At 61.2% G+C, this 16,588-nt stretch overlaps 1 protein-coding gene across 1 annotated transcript in view; it reads right to left on the bottom strand.

The window, feature by feature from the left end:
- Positions 1 to 16,588, bottom strand: part of UMODL1 (uromodulin like 1) — a 55,969-nt gene that overhangs the window by 27,893 nt on the left and 11,488 nt on the right. The window contains exons 5-9 of the mRNA XM_059388398.1: positions 14,897 to 15,083; positions 12,928 to 13,068; positions 3,967 to 4,221; positions 1,602 to 1,714; positions 61 to 280 (exon numbers count right to left, since the gene is read on the bottom strand). Of these exons, the coding sequence (XP_059244381.1) occupies positions 61 to 280; positions 1,602 to 1,714; positions 3,967 to 4,221; positions 12,928 to 13,068; positions 14,897 to 15,083 (916 nt within the window). The remainder of the gene's footprint in view (positions 1 to 60; positions 281 to 1,601; positions 1,715 to 3,966; positions 4,222 to 12,927; positions 13,069 to 14,896; positions 15,084 to 16,588) is intronic.

The following is a 16,588-nucleotide window of genomic DNA, read 5'->3' as shown; positions in this document are numbered from 1 at the left end:
ACAATAAACGTGCACCTGAAAGAATGTGGCTGGGCCAGGCCTGGGTGTGGAGGGACCGACCTTGCACGCGTGTCCCCTGCGGGTCGATCTGGAACACCGCGCTGGCCAGCAGAGGTGGGAGCATGGGGACGAGCGTGGAGACTCCCACGGGGAACTCGGGGTCCTGGACCGTCAGCCTGAGCGTCACCAGCACGCTTCCGGCCCGGAGAGAGACGACCCGCAGCCTCAGCTTCCCTCTCCTGTGCAGGTCGGACAGCGCCGGCGGGAGGGAGTTTTCAAGCTGGCCAAGAAGAGACGACAGGTGTCTCCATCAGCGTCCTCCCGTGGGACCGATGGCCAGGTCACAGAATCTGTTCCCTTCGCGACCAACATGAGGTGTCCAGCCACCAGCCTCTTGGGGGCCAACAGAGATGCCCTGGCTCCCCGCACCCCAGTCAGGCCTCCCCCGGGACAGCCGGGCTGGGCCAGGTCAGGCTTTGTGAGAATCCATGGTGGGTTCCCCACCACAGAGCAGGAGACGCACAGTCCCCTCTGTGTGCCCGGAAATCAGTGCGCAGGTAACGTGTGTGAGCCAGACCGACAGTGAGCGGCTTCTTGGAGCTGCCTCCGCTTACTGGCTGGGTCCCCGGGGAGACGCGTGGGCAAGCAGGTGCCCAGTGCGGAAGGCCAGCCTTGCCCTGCCCCCACACCATGCCTGTGCATGAGGTAGGATCACCAGGTGAAAGCGGACAGAAACCCGCTTTCCGTCTGCCCCACAGCCCCACAGACGTGTGTCTGGCCAGCAGAGGTGCTAACATCCAAAGTGTCCTTCCAAGACGCTCATGGGGTTAACGGCCTCCAGAGAGAGAGCAAAGAGCAGATGGCATCACGTCGGCCGCCGCAAAGATAGTGTCTCGTTCTGGGGCAACAGTTAGGCAGATTTTCCTTCAGCCTTTTACGAGATTCAGTTTCCCTGAGCTCGGGGTTCCTCGGCTGTGACGCAGACCCACGCGTGCGCCCCATCCCCACACCCCTCCACGCCAGCCCGGTGGGACTTGCGGGGCAGCGGGAGCTGTCGCCAGCATGACAGCTCCCGCTGCCCGCCCTGCTGGGGGGATAGAGTCCTCGGTGTCTGACCCCAGAACCCCGACAGGAGCCGACTAACTTGTCAGTTCGCGGAAGGATAAACTCTCAGACCGTCCTAGAGTTCTCGGCAGCGCGGCAAGGCTCTCTGCTCCCTAATTGGCCCGTCACCCAAGGGCAGACGGCGTTGGCCACTGGCCTGGTGCTCCCGGCCTGCGTGCCGCTGTCCCCGGGGAGGCACAGGGAGGGACAGAGGCCGCGGTTCCTGGTGAATGCCTCCAGCCCCGGGAGGCAGATCGACACCCAGGGCCCCCGGAGGGAAGGCACACACCAGCAAGGGCCCATGTGAACCAAAGCGTGGCTCCAACGGCGGCTGCCCCAAACCCAGATCCAGTGCCCGTGGCAGGGAGCGCCCCGGGAATTAGTGCGGGGTCTGGACTGCGGCGGCGCAGGCACCGAGAAGGGGCCCCGGAGCTGGAGCGGGCGGGCGTCTCGCTCGGACGCCCCCACGGGGCCCCGCGTCTGCGTTCCGGCTTTACCTCGCTGAGCAGCTGTCGAGAGAAGTCCCGGTACTCGGGGCCGCTACGGCTGCGCAGCTCGTCCGTCGCGGTGCGGTTTAGGACCCTGACGGTGACCCGGAAGATGCGGGCGTCTGCAACAGCAGGAGCACACACGAGCCGGTGATGCGCCGTCCCACGCTGGGCGGTCCCTGTCCCCCAGAAAGGCTCTTCTTCCGCGGGGGCGTTGGTTATGTCCTCCATGACAGACGGAGGCAGGAGTCCTACACGGGGAGCCGTGGTGGGGGACACGGAAGGACGGAGCCGCCCAACATGCGCCACTTCTCAGTCAGAGCAGGCACGGGCAGAACAGGAGCCGCTGTCCTCCGCCAGCGGGACCGGCACTCAGCCACCATGGGGGGGGCTCTGAAGGTCCCTCCTGCCAGCCGTCACCCCACCTTCCCGCCCCGTTCACACGCACGGCCAGCCAGGCCCTCACGCCAGACCCCACCTAGGCCCTGGCCCTCGGTGACCAATGCACCCCATTCACCTAGAACTTTCCAGGGGTGTGCACCAGAAGTCCCACCTGGGGAACCTACTCTGTCCCCGCAAACCATCGGGGCGGTCACCCTGCGAGGGAGCCTCCCTTCGCTTGGACATAAGCAAAGCTGGAAACTACGGCGGGACGGGGGACACGTGTCTCTTTCATCACCAGAGTGAGACCCACATCCACGGCAGGTCCCGCCGCGTCTCTGCTTCTCCAACAACCAAATAGCCGCTCCCCCCAGACGAGCAAGCCCGGGCCGGAGGCGCAGTTTATCCCCACGGTGTCACACGCCTCGACCGGTCACGGAAATGTCACCAGCTTGTGTACCGTGTGTTTCTAGCTCAGGTCAGCCGGAGTCCCTGTGATGTCAGCCTCGACCCTGCCCACAACATGCAGCACCTGGAAGGGCATGTCCGCCTGTGCCCGGGAGACCTGGGTTCTCTGCGAGGCTCTGTGCGCACTGCGGCCATCATGCCCACTGTCTCCCAAGCCGGCCGGCTCCTAGCCTGGCCGAATTAATGCGCTAGAGAGCCTTGAGAGTGAACCAAGCTCCTTAGAAGGGCTGTGTGCCCACCACGGCATTTTGACAATACAGAGAAGGAGAAGAAAACCAAGGCTGGGAGAGAAGGGGCTGGCATCTCGGAGTCTTCTGGAACTTTCCTGACAGCACGGGTGGGTCAGTTCCCAGGGCACGTCCTGCTGGACATGAAGTTGCTCCATACGTTGTCCTGAGAGGAGCTGGTGAGGGAGCAGGGGACAGGGGACAGTGGCGCGCCGGGGCCGGGGCCGGGGAGCCCTGCGGTGCGCCCTCATTCCTGGGATGACCTAGGGAGCAGAGTACTCCCTCCGCGTACTCCCCGCAGCACGTGGAGGAGGGAATGAGCAGATGGGGTGCTCCCTGCCCCGAAATCAGAAACCTCAAATACCACGGTTTGTGTGTTCCCTGCCTGGGGCTGGTGGGGCGTCTGCTGGGTGCCCGTGCTATGGGCTGTGACAATTTAGCAAGAGTCAGCCCCCAGACCAGCTCACAAAGGATACAAGGTCATGTCCTCAAAGCCCTGCTAGTTCCATCCCTCTCTTATTCACTGCTATGGGCATTGGCACTCGTCTCTACGAGAGCCACACCCACAGGGTCTCCCACGCGGTGCTTTCTGCGCACTGTCCCCGGACCAGCATGTCTGGGAGCCCCACCATTCCCAGCCAGCGGCCAGCCTAGGACAGCGCCCCCAGTGCTGGACCTGACCCAGACGCAGAGCCCCCTCGGCCACACCAGCCGCCCTCTGCGGAACGGAATCCCCGGTTCCCACCTGTAACGTGTTCGTTTGGGTGAAAGCAGGCTGCCTTGCGGACCTTCTAGTGGGGACAGCATTAGCTTGTCGGGTGCGTCACGTGGGAGAGGAAACGGGTCCGAGAGGATTTCGCGTGACACTCGCTCTGGTTTGGGGACTCAGTCCTGGGAACTCGGTGTCACGAAAGCTCTTTCAGGCCATGAAGATCGCTGCCACTTTTGCTTTATTACACTTTTTCCTCTGTGCTCTCTGATTGCTTTCTACGTCCTTCTAACCAGAAGGTGGGCTCCCCACGGTCCCGCATCTGCTCAGGTGTGAGAGTGAGACCCCGGGGACAGGACGAGACTACGTAGGGACACAAGGGGAGCCACGGGGAGCACAGACAGGCGCCACGGCCCCGCCCCGAGGACGTGGAGCCCCCACAGCCCCACCAGGAAGGCGACGCCAGGCCGGCCCCTGTCCTGCCCTGGGAACCGGGTGAAGGAGGTGTGAGTCTCGCGGCCGACAGGACGAAGGCGGGACCAGGCGAAGATGCACAGGTACCGAGTTGAGCGCGTGCGACGGCGCTTACCTGTTCTGACGGCCAGCGTGGCGGTGACATTGGCCCCGCACGCCTGGTAGCCGGTCTTCACCGTGTACAGCTCTCCGGCCTCCAGCCCGGCCACCTGCAGGGTCCTCCCTGCGGTCCTGGCGCTCCAGACGAGCTCCTCCCCCTTGAAAACCCGCACGTGGAAAGGGCGGCGCCGGGTAGAATTGAAACTCCAAGACACCCGAAAGCTGCTGCTGGTGACATTGAGGATGGCATAGTCCCGGATGGGAGGGCAGCCTGTGAAACACGGAGCAAGCGAGATCAGCGCGCCAACCCAAAATTCACAAGGGAAAAGGGAAACTACGACCAAACACTTCGGCACAGCAGGGGAGACTGTCCACAAGGTGAGGCTCCAGTGCCGATCACACATCTGAGAAGGGCCAATATCCAAGACGCAGGAAGAACTCCTACAATCCAATAGCAAGAAAACAAAAAACCCTACACAATCCAATTAAAATACGGGCCGAGGATCCGAACAGATCTTTCTCCAAAGAAGACATCCGGATGGCTGACAGACACACGAAAAGGTGCTCACCGTCCCTGGTCTTCAGGGAGATGCAGATCAAAACCACAGTGAGAACCCGCCTCGCATCCGTCCGCACAGCTAAAATCAAAGCCACCAGCGTTAAGACACTGGCCAGACGTGGACAGAGGGGAACCTCCCGCGCCGTTGGTGGGAAGGCAGCACAGAGACCCTGGAAACGGTGAGAAGGGTCCTCAGAACTTTAAAAATCGAATGGCTGTAGGGTCCTGCGGTCCTTCTGCCCGGTGTAGCCGCAGGGCCGGAGAGCCCTCTCTCGAGCATACACCTGCATGGCGTGGATTCTCCCAGCCTTCAGAGGGACACCTGCCGCCGCCCGCCTCTGGGCCCTGGGGACACCGGCTCTGGACTTCTGTCCCCAGAGCTGGGACAGGGCCGGGTGCTGTGGTTTCCAGCACCCGGCCTGTGCTGCTCTGTCACCGCCTTGCAGGAACTGAGCTCTTCCTCCGAGAGCCGTCAAGGTCTCCACTGGCAGGACCGTGCCACATGCCGGGAGATGTGATGGCGCTGCCCACCAGCCGCCTTTCAGCACTGGCAGGCCGGTCCCGCCTCTGTGCCCCGGAGGAATCGTCCTCTGCCTCCTTCCCTCCGTCTTCCCTCCGACATGGATTTTCGTCCTTCGGTCGCAGGACACCTTCCCATGGCCCGCTCGTTTTCTGACTTCCTCTTAAAATGTGGCCCCAGAAAATAATGCTCAATTCTCGGCCCTGCGTGATCTGAGAGAACCTGAGGCCTCCCCCGTCTGGTGGCCATCAGACCCAGGACCTGATGTTTGCCGGGGTGTGTCCACGGGTCTGGGTCCTTGTTTCTTCCGGGCAACCTTGACCCATCTCTGGAGCCCGTGGGGATCCTGCCTTTCCCGTGATCTCCCAGGGCAGCCTCTTCTCCTCTCTTCCCTCAGGCCCATCAGCTTGACACCTGAAGCTTGTAAAGGTGGAAATGCTGAGGATTTGAGTCAAGATTCTGAGCATCCCACGGTCAGAGCCCTGACGGCCTGTGAGGAGCACTGGCACGGGAGAACCGCTGCTTCTCTCCGGCCCTGGCTGCCTCTCCTGCAGGCAGCCCTGCCCTCGCCAAGCCCCGGCTTCAGGAGACATTTCTTCATGGAGCCGAGTAACTATGAGGCTCCCGCTGGGAAGGAGACCGTGTGGGAGGGAGTGCGGGTGACCTTGAACACAGTTCCACCTGATCCTGAAAACAGACCGTGTTCCCGGAATGGCAGGCGGGAGCCATGAGGGATTTCTGACGGGTTTTTCTTTGTGCAAGGATCCAGCTGCCCTGCGTGTCATCAATTGGATGACTAATTTCCCAAGAAAAGCAGCTGAAACTTGTGCCGCGTTTTCCACGGGTCCGTACCTCCAGCTCCTGGCGGCGCACTGCTCAGTCACACTGGCCTCTAAATGGAAACCGTACGCTGCCGCCCATCGCCGCTGGGATTCACTGACACTCGGAGCTGGAGACTGCGTTCGTCTTTTCTGCCTGTTAGAGGAGACGTCGGGGGGTGCGGCTTCTCCCCATGATGTTTTGCTCCCAAGCGTCCTTCATCTCGAAGGAAACTTGCAACGCAGGACGTCAAGTGACTCGGCACAGTGTGGCTGGCAACGCTCCTAACGGTAATCGGAGTCTGATGAGTCTGATGTTATCTCAGATCGCGAGCCAGAGCACTGTCGGTTACTGTACTCCGCCTTCTCGGCTCGCTGACTGCTCAGCACGCTCGCGCGAGGCCGCGGTGCGGGAGAGGAAGGACGGCCTGCGGGCTTCCGTGGAAAGCTTGTGGGCACGCTTGCGCAGAGAGGGTAGTGCTAATGCCGAAGAGGGCTGTGTTGCCAGGAGTGGGGCAGGTGCTGCTCTTTAACACCCAAGAACCCTTGGAACAGCCGCCATCCCTCCTGCCTTTCCGTTCATTGACAACAAATGTTGGTTGAGCGCCTGCTGTTTACTAAGTACAGAGACTCACTGGCCGTGACCAGGAGACAAGCCTCCTCCCTCCGTGAAGCTTCATCTGCTGTGAGATGGAACATTCCAGGAGGAGAAGGACTGACCCTGGGCACCCCCACTCCTCACGTGGTGCTGGGGACCAGCCCGCCTCCCCGCATCAGCTCGTGGCCTCTGCCCCTTCCCCCAGCAGAGCAGGAGGAGTCAGTGACAGGAAACTTAAATCATCACGTCAGTCAGGCTCTGCAACAGCGAAGACAAAACCCCATCGCCCTAGAGAGCTGGTCAGATCCTGGTCCTACACACGGGTGGGGGAGGAACGGGCATGGCCACTGGCCACACATACCCTGTCACAACTGTCCCCGCAAGAAGCACCATCGTGGCCCACAGACAACCCAGGATCAGAGCAGGGCCCTCCCGCCAGAGCGCGCTAGGAAAGGCGGCCTGGGGACCCCGTCGTCTGTTAGAGCCGGCTCAGAGACCTCATACCAACAATTACCTTCTCTCAGCGGGCCTTTCTCCTCATCTTCAGGCTAAATGAGGTGAGACCGTAAATCACTTATTAAAAAGCCTGGGGAGAGTTAAGTGCTAAGTAGCTCTCCTCTGTTATGAACAAAGGGAGGGTCCTCACTGTTCTGTCCCTTAAAAAGGGGTTGTGAATTAAGTGACTCATTCAGACTCCACGATTACAATGTGCTCCGAAACAACGTTAATGAAAGTTGCAGTTCTTGCGGCAGAATGTTGGAAGCAGGCTAAACACACCCCCTGAAGGGAAACAGCAAAAGGCCTCATATCACGGCTGTAGAAGCTGTGGTCCCCCTCATCCACGGGGGAGGCATCTCAAGGCGGCGGGTGCCTGAGCCGGGGATAGAAACGCACTGTCTTCTAGACCACGTGCTGGCCTATCTACATTCCTATGATGGGATTCAACTTACACACCAGGCCCGGGAAGAGAATAGCATGAGTGGCGCGACATGAAAGCGGGATTCTAGCCGCAGGCTGCCAAGAAGGCTGCCTGGGTGGATGCGCTCGCTCTTGCTCTCAAGCGGTCTCACCGCCCTGCGTGCGCCCTTCTTGTGATGACAGGACACGACAAAATGCCCGTGGGAACGAGGTGAACGGGGGTGAGACACACAGATGTTATGACCTGGGGTTAGGCTGCCGTTGACCTTCAGACCATACTGTTGACCTTCGGACCATACTGTTGACCTTCGGACCATACTGTTCACCTTCGGACCATACTGTTCACCTTCGGACCATAGGGCCACAGAGGACCATGGGCAAATGACCGTGGAAAGCAAAACTGCATATAAGGGGGACCGCTCTGTTGCTCAACCACCAAAAATCCTAAGGACGATGACGAGGTGGCTTCCCGGAAAACGTTATATGACGTGATGGGGAGCGAAGAAAGCAGGATACAAGACTGTGTCGACGGCAGGATTTCAAGAGCGTAAAAAACTGGGCAGGGAGCAAGGGAAATAAACCCGGGGTGCTGGGCCACCAGGACGGGCCCCTACCTTCCACTGTTGGTGCTGGTTGTTAAAGTAATAAACCAGGTTCCAGAACGACCGAGTTTCCACAGCCGCGCGGAGTGGGCTGTCTCGGCCCCTAGTCCGTGTCATCGGAGAGAAGGTCTCGGCCATCACAAGGGGCAGCCCTGACCTGCAGCCTTCTCTCCTGCAAGCCCGGCCTGTAGTTCGTGCCCCGTTGTCCTGGGGAGGCCCGTCCCCACCACACCGCCAGCCGCTGCTCCCAGGACCTCCCCCTGCAGGCCCCCTGCCTCGGGTCCTGCCCCAGCCTCATTAGAGCGGGGTCCGCTGCCGCACATGAAAGCAGAGCCCACAGGACGGGGCTCCAAGCCCCAGCTGTACCCTCACGGGGAGAACATCCGTGGCCGCTCAGGCCCGGCTCCTTCTCCATCTTTGCTCCTCCATCACTAGGGTCTAACCTCGAGGTCACCATGTGGCTCGGATGGCGAACAGGGCCTTGGCCGTCATGGGGCCATGACCACCCTGGTCTCCGCGGAGCCAGCGCCCTTGCAGAGCCTTCCCGGCTCCCGGGGGGACTTCTGCTTTCTCTCCTCGGCTACGGTGAGTCACTAAGGAGGTAGAGAGACGTCGTCTTTGCTGCGGGGCACATCGCCGTGTAAAACTCCCAGATTCGTCACTGAGGAAAGAGAGAAGGATCCAGGGTCTGCCATGAGCCCCCTGGTCCGTTCTCCGCCCAGCACCCGAACACAGGGGCGTCAGGTCATCTAGTCCGCTGCGGGGCGCCCTCCACGGCCCTGCCTTCCTCAGAGGACAGTCCCCGAAAGTCCCGCTTGCTGCGCTCCGCCACGAAGCCCGCAGAAACAGGAAGAGCAGGATGGCACCTACGGCGTGCGACCAGTCCTGCCAAGCTCAGGTCCAGTCTCAGTCTGAATCGGATGGTACTTCTGCATTAGGGGTTCTTGGTTTTTCTTTTTTTTTTTTAGTTTATTCAAATCCAATTAGCCAACATGTAGGACATCGGTAGTTTCAGAGGCAGAAGTCAGCGACTCATCTGCTGCACGCAACACCCCGTGTCCATCACATCATGGGCCCTCCTTAATGTCCATCGCTGAGTTAGGGGTTCTTAACCCGGATGAGGATCATAAGCAGACGTCGGGGTTCCAACGTAGAGGAGAGAAAGAATCTTAATTCTCGCTTGCCTCTACCTAGAACGTAGCCTTTCCCTCGATCGTGAGCTTGGTGCCCGCAGGAACCCCAGAGTCTCGTACCATGGGACAGTGTGGTCTCCCCGAGCATCCCCTGTGCTCCTCGCTCCCACGGCTGAACCCCATGATTCAATCAACGTGCAAAGACACGCCTAGCCTACAAGTCCGTTTGGGCTCCCCCTGAGTCAAGGACTCTCAAGCAGGTGCTTCGGGAAACCTGGGCAGTGAAGGGGGGACACAGGGAAAGGAAGGTGGCCAGGAAGGGTCTTCCATGACCTCGGGGCCCGAGCAGGCGAGTGCACCTGGTTCCTTCAGGAATCTCTGGGACCTGAGGGCGCACGCCTGCCGCCTTCCCCGAAGGCTTCTGCTGGGGAGACAGAGCAGCCGAGTCCAGCAACGGACGGTTGACTGAATGGATGGGGGGAACAGCATGCTTTGAGACAGCTGAGTCACCATCTGGGGGTTTGAGATCTCTCGGTGCTGTCAGTCTGCTCTGGTGTCCCGTGAATTTGATGCACTTGGGAACATTTTAGGAAGGAGTCCACTGGCTTCATCCACGCACAGAGATCCGGGTGCCACCAAAGGAATAGCCAACTGTGGCTTAGAAAATCCATAGGAGGGCACCTGGGTAGCTCAGTGGGTTAAGCCTCTGCCTTCGGCTCAGGTCATGATCTCAGGGTCCTGGGATCGAGCCCCGCATCGGGCTCTCTGCTCAGCAGGGAGCCTGCTTCCTTCTCTCTCTCTCTCTCTCTCTCTCTCTCTCTCTCTGCCTCTCTGCCTACTTGTGATCTCTCTCTGTTGAATAAATAAATAAAATCTTTAAAAAAAAAAATCCAGAGGATGGGGTCCTGGAGGCCAGCAGATCCCAGCTCATGGGAAACTCAGCCGGGGGAGGGGATGCCGCGTCCTCCAGCCATTACGAGGAGAAACAGAGAGGTGGAGGGAAACCCCCACGTTGCGATTGGAATAAACCATCCGAGAGTCCTGATGGTGACGGGGCAGGGAGAGAGTTCCACAGACTGGATGTTTGATGAGATTAAGGAGCTGTGGTGTGGGGTTAAGGGAAGATCTGATCTGGTATTGGGGTTGTTTTGTTTTGTTTTGTTTTTAATCTCTCTCTCTCATCTCCTAGAGATACACCGTGGAGGACGACCGACGGAGTGATACGTTGAAGGAGGTTCGGAATCATGAGGCTGGGGGCAGGCAGCGGACAGGGACAGAGCGGGGAGGAGGGTCTCGAGGGTCAGCGGACGCTCGTGACGCTCCTCTCTGGGCTTCTCTTTGTCCACAAGTTTCCAGAATAAAGACATGAATCTCCATGGCCTTATCACTCTGGGCAGGGCGGGTCCTGCCTGGCCCCGTCCCCGTCCCCTCCGCCTGCTGGTTCCTGGACTCCATCAGGCACGCGCCGCCGCTGGGGCCTGACCTCGCTCTGTGCCCGCGTTTCCCGAAGCTGCCGTAACAAATGAGCACACACGTGCTGCTTAAAACAAGAGAGATTCACTCTTACTGCTCTGGAGCTCGGAAGTCAAAGAGGCAGGCGTGGGCCGTGCTGGGCTCCTGCTGGAGACTCCGGGGGAGAAGCCAGACCTGCCCTTCACCGTCCCCGCGGCCAGCGGTCCCTTCACCTTCAAAGCCGCGTGCAGCCCCTGTGCCCCTTCCACTTCCCTTGACCGCCCCCTCTCCCTGCTTCTGAGCCTCCGCCCCCCCCCACATAATCCACCACCGACCCCCAGCCCGAGACCCTCAGTGCCTTCTGCGGTGAGAGGGGCAGCCACAGGCCCTGGGTCCGCACGCCGGCGGCTTTGGAGCGTGTTAGCACAATCCTGCCCCCAACACTCAGGCCCGACTTCACTCTGGTCTCTGCCCAAAGGTCGCCCTGTCCAGGGGCCTGCCCTGGCCACCACACCTGAGACCACAGCCCCGGGCCCCACCCCTCCCGTCACTCTCCGTTGCCGACCACGGCCCCACACTTGGTATTTGTCCACATCTGTGCCGTCTGCCTCACTGAAATGGGAGCCAAGGGAGCCAGGGCTCTTGGACGCTGAAGAAACCATCAGGACAGCACCTGCCGCAGCGCAGACACTCACTGAGTGTGTTGTATACGCAGTGGACGGTTGGGTGGATGGGAGGGAGGATCTAGAACGGACGGATGAACGAATGAGTAGATGCATGCATGAGTGGATGAATAACCAGCCGAGGAGGAACACGACCGTCACCACTCCCTCCCCGCGCGCTGGCGGTGCCGTGGCTGGTCTCCCCCTCACCGTCCCACAGACAGCCCTGCAGCCCACGGGCACCGGCCTGCCCGGAGCCGCACACCCGAGCAGCCGCGGGGGACCGTCATCCCCGCTGGGGACGGCCTGCAGGGAGAGGAGAAGACACTCCAAGGGCAGCCTCCTGCAGGACGGAAGGCCGGACCCGGTCCCGCGGCTGCCCAAATTAGCCAGGGTCTCTCCTCCCCAGCACACACACGTGCTTGGACATCTCCGGCCTTTTCCAAGGCCCTCCTGAGAGCCACGCCTCCTCCACGTCTGCTCGTTTCTCTGAGCCTCTCTGGGCACCCGTCCGTGAGGGATGGTTCCCTCTGGACTGTTGGAGGCTCTTTCCTGCCGTGCTTCCTGCCTCGCCCTGGCCGTGGGTCAGCGCCTCATCCCGCACAGACTCCGGGCCAAGGCCCCCTTCCCCCTCGGAGCGCCAGCCCCGGGGGTGGAGCCTGGCTTCGCTGCCGTCTCCTCCAATGACTATCATCAAGGACAACGCTTGATGGACAACGTCCCCCCAGAAATCACCACGTATTCGCGGCTCAACCAGAATGCGGGCCAAGCCGCCCTATCCCGCTCCCTCTCCTGCTTCCAGCTAATCAGGCAGTCCCGAGGGCTCCTCACCCACCGATGCCTCGATTCACCCCTCCACACCGCCTTCCGCCCCCCAGACGCCAGGGCTGACCGACGCCACGGCACCTTCCACACGCAGCCGCGTCTCACTAGAAGCCCGGTGATGGCAGAAGCCAATCACACGCACCCAGAACTGATACGCCCGTCACGTCCCCTGACCCGCCTGGGCCAGAGCTAGACCCGTGCTTGTCAGGGTCGTCTAGGTTGACCCTGCGGTCACAGGACAGTCAAGGTCACACCTGTGGTCTCTGTGCAAGTATCAGTCATGTCCCCTTCACTCTCGGAAGGGTCCCGATGTAAGCAGCAAGCGAGAGAGGAATCTTCCTGGCCTGCCACGCCTGGAAGTGTCTGGTGTGTTCTCTTCTGAGGTTCCTGGAGCAAAGGTTGTGACCTACTTGCATGTGTTTCTTTCTTTCTTTCTTTCTTTTTTAAGATTTTATGTATTTATTTGAGAGAGAGAGAGAGAGAGAGAGCACAAGCAGGATGAGAGACAGGCAGAAGGAGAGGGAGAAGCAGGCTTCCTGCTGAGCAGACAGCAGACATGGGGCTCGATCCCGGGACCCTGGGATCATGACCTGAGCTGGAGGCAGAGGCTTAACCGACTGAGCCACCCAGGTGCCCCTTTGCACGTGTTTCTATCACCAGCATCCAGCGTGGTGGCCGGCACATAAGCAAACATCACCAGCTCTGAGGAACGCAGGACGAGCCCACTACGGGATCCAGGATGCTGGAAAGAACTAAGTGACTCTCCTTGGAACACAAGCCGGTCATTCCCTCTCTGCAAGATGGGAGGGTGTCTGTGGGCTGTGGCCCAGTTAGCCTGAGCAGATTCCCTCGGCCATGCCTCCCCGAGCCGGGAGGGCCCGGTCGCTCACCTCCGCACGTGCGGTCCAGCTTCTGGGGACCCGAGGCCGGTGGCTCAGGGTGACAGGTGCATGGGGACGAGCCCTCCGTGCCCAAACAGTGGTCCTTCCCGGAGCAGGCACTGAGGTCATCGATGAAGCATTCGTCGACATCTGTTGACAAGAGGAGTAGGTGAGACACTTGTCACAGCCCTTGTCACACCACGTGTCACAGCCCGAACCACCTCGTCATTCGCCTTAACCTCCAGACGGGCATCACACGGGCTGAAGAAGTGGCGTGGGCAGCGGTCTCAGAGTAACTGCCGGAGCCCTGTCTTAAAGAGCCCTGGGGCCCGCCAGGCGCCTTCATCCACGCGGGTGGCCCACGTCTCAGGCCACAGGCAGCCCCGGGGGCTGGGGTCAGGTGGAGCTGCCGCCACCAGCGAGTCTGGAGGGTCCTGAAGTGATGGGGTCTGAAACTCCTGCCCAGGAGTAAACCTCGTGGCCAGGTAGTTCTCCAGACCCGAAGGAGAACAGAGCCGCCCCTGCGGACCGGAAGAGGCCCGTCACCCTCCCCGACAGCTGGACGCTCCGGCAGAGCACGGGCCGGGTCAAGGCTGCTCCACGACCCGGATAAAGCGGACAGAGCGAGGCCACGTCCCAGTTCTATCCCAGCCAGACGGGACACACAGACGCCGAGTCACCTGCCAACCACCCCCCACTGGCTTTCCGCTTTACCGCTCGTGGCTTTTCTTTGAGCTGCCGGTCCCCTCCTTCTCGACAAGACGTGCTGAGACACCCAGTCTCGGCTCTGTGCCCGCTCTCTGAGAGGGTCCAACCTAGAGCCAAGCCCCACTCCCTCGGACCTCCCCCAGCTGTCCCCTAGTAGACTCCCAACACCGCTACGAGAGGGCCCAGGCGCCCCTGCTGGAAACTCTCCCGCCGCCTCGGGGGGTAAACCCGGTTTGCTCTCTGCCGGTGCCTTCCCTTATGGGCGCAGCTCAGTCGGGTCTCGAAGAACATTTTGGAGTAAAATGCAACCGCTGGAGTTTTCCCTGGGCTCCAGACCCCGCACCCCCCTTACATGTGACCTTTATGTCACAGAAGCCCCACCAGCAAGAGAAGCCATCCCCCCTCAGCCCCAGGAGCGGCAGGGGCATCTGGCTCCCACCGTGGGCAAGAACGCTCCACGGGCCCAGCCCTCCGCTCACACGCTGTCCACGGCCGCTCAGCGCAAGGGCAGCGCCGAGCCGTGGAGACCGAGGCCATGGGGCCCACAGCCAAAACCCCGTCCTGTGTGGCCCTTTCCAAAAAAAGAAGTTTGCTGACCCCTGACAAAGAGGAGGGCTAGATAACTCCTTCCAGAAAGGAGACCAGCTCTGGGGGTTTACCACGCTCCGTGTTGTGCGGTTCTACTGAACGGGCCTCCCAGGACCAAGGATGTCCTTGGTGAAGCTGGGGGACAGCAAGAGGGCAGGCGAGCGCCCCAAGAGCGGAAGCGATAGCCGTGACCTAGTTGTTCAGGGACCTGCAGAGGAAGGGGAAATCCGGGGCGGGTCGGCGTGGAGGGGACCCGGAGGTGGGAGCCAAGGGAAGCCCAGTGTGGGTGCAAAACCCTTCTCGGGGCGCCTGGGTGGCTCCGTCGGGGAAGCGTCTGACTCTTGGTTTGGGCTCAGGTCATGATCTCAGGGTTGTGGGACTGAGCCCCTTGTCGGGCTCCCTGCTCAGAGGAGAGTCGGCTTAAAGACCCCCCTCTCCCTCTGCACCCAACCCCGCTGGTGCTCACTCTCTCCCTAATAAATAAATAAATCTTAAAAAAAGAAAAAAAAAAAAAAAAGACTCTCAAATCTTCACCTTGGAGCTCAGAGTTTCAGTTTGGTTTGGGCCCGAATGAGCTGCGTACAGGTCAGACCCTGCTCGTCCTGCAGGGCCCACCCCCCCCCCCCCCCCCCCCCCCCCCCCCCCCCCCCCCACCGCGGAGAGGACGGAGGGGAAGCGGCACCTTGCGCCTGGATGTCAATCACTTCATAGACGCGCTTCACGACCTCGTCCAGCATCTCGGAGACCCGGGCCGCAGGCACCGGCCGTGGCAGACCCAGGAGCAGCTGTGACACCGTGAGGGAGGTGTCCCCGCGGGCTGACTGCAGGTGGTGGACAGCGGGACGCAGCGGCTGCAAGGCACTGGTGACCTGGGAGGCCAGAGCCAGAGCATCACTCGAGGACGGGCGCCCATCCGACAGACAGGGAGACTGAGGCCCGGAGAAGCACGCACAGGTGCGCACACACGCACGTGCACACACGCACACACGCACACACGAGTGCACGCCATTCTGCTCCTCGGGAAAGACCCTCTGCCTTGTGCCTCTGTTGGTCATCATCCCAGTAAAAGTCCTACGACCCGGACCATGAACGCTTCTGCAAACACAGTCATGGGTTGAATTCCGGTCCCTTCAAAAAATCCGGTGTTGAAGTCCCAACCCCCAGAACCTCGGGACGGGACCTTGTTTGGAAATAGAGTCATTGCAGGTGTCGTCAGTTATCGGGCGGTCGTTGGGGTGGGCCTCTGTCCAGGACGACTCGTGTCCTGCCACAAAGAACCCCAGCCACAGACAGAGACCCCACATGCCCAGGAACGGGGCCCAGGACAGACCTTCCCTCGCAGCCCTCGGCGGGAGGCCACCCTGGCCACTCCGCGCTTCTAGATGGTCTCCACAACGTTTGGGAGGAAGGTGGGTGGTATGAGCTCCCCGCCAGCAGCACTCTGTACGGCTGCCCCTGGAAAACCCCCAGCCCACCCTCACCCCGAGGGAGATGTGGAATCAGAACCAGGTTTGGGGGGCACTAGAACCCGTCTCCCCCGGGGAGACCCGACACCCCCTTCTCCTGGTGGGGGGGACGCGGAGACACAGCGCACCCCTGGCTCCAGCTTCGTGGGAATCCTGGAGTCGGGGCACCCAGCGCCAGCCAAAGTGGGAGCCCATGGGAGGCAGGACCCCTGCGGAAGCAACACCCACGCTCAGGAAGGGGATGGGGGGAACCCAGACGATACAGTTTAAAATATCAACAACCACAACTCAGAGCCTACATCGTGGGCACGGCTGTCAGCTCCTTACGTGTACGCTGTGAGCCCCAGAGCCCCTGTCACAGGCAGGAGGACGATTACTCTGATGTCGCGGAGGTGTCTGAGGCCCAGGGAGGTGAAGCGACTTGCCCCGGGCGGCACAGCCACGGCGCCGTGGTGGGATTTGGCAGGCAGTCTCAGAACCATGTTCTCACTGGCCAGCCGGGCAGCCCCAGCCCCTCAACAAGCCAAAAAAGACAAACCCCTCCCCGTTGGGACAGTTAAGGAGGCCGCCAGGGCAAGGTGATGTGGAGGAACCCCAGTCTAGCTGCTGTCCCCGACGGCCCAGACACGGGGAGCGTGAGTGCCGTCTGTGCTGGGCTGCGCCCGCCCGTGGGCCACACGGCCAGCTGAGGCTGAGGCCTGTCTATTCGCCGGGTGACTGCACGGGTCACGCACCCACGAAGCGGGCCCTGAGGCCAGACCGTCCCCGGGAAAGCTGCCCAGCGGTGAAGAGGAGCCAGGCCCCGCCCGCCATGGGGGTCTCAGCCCGGCGGGGGGGCTCTGGGCAGCGTGGGGAGATTCCCATGGAAGGTCCTACAGGGCCGTGCCCACCGTGGGGGCGCTCCCCCA

This window comes from Mustela nigripes, chromosome 2 (assembly GCF_022355385.1).
Source record: "Mustela nigripes isolate SB6536 chromosome 2, MUSNIG.SB6536, whole genome shotgun sequence".
NCBI lineage: Eukaryota > Metazoa > Chordata > Mammalia > Carnivora > Mustelidae > Mustela > Mustela nigripes.
Note: the sequence above shows the minus strand (reverse complement) of the source record. Positions and strands in the feature narration are given on the sequence as shown.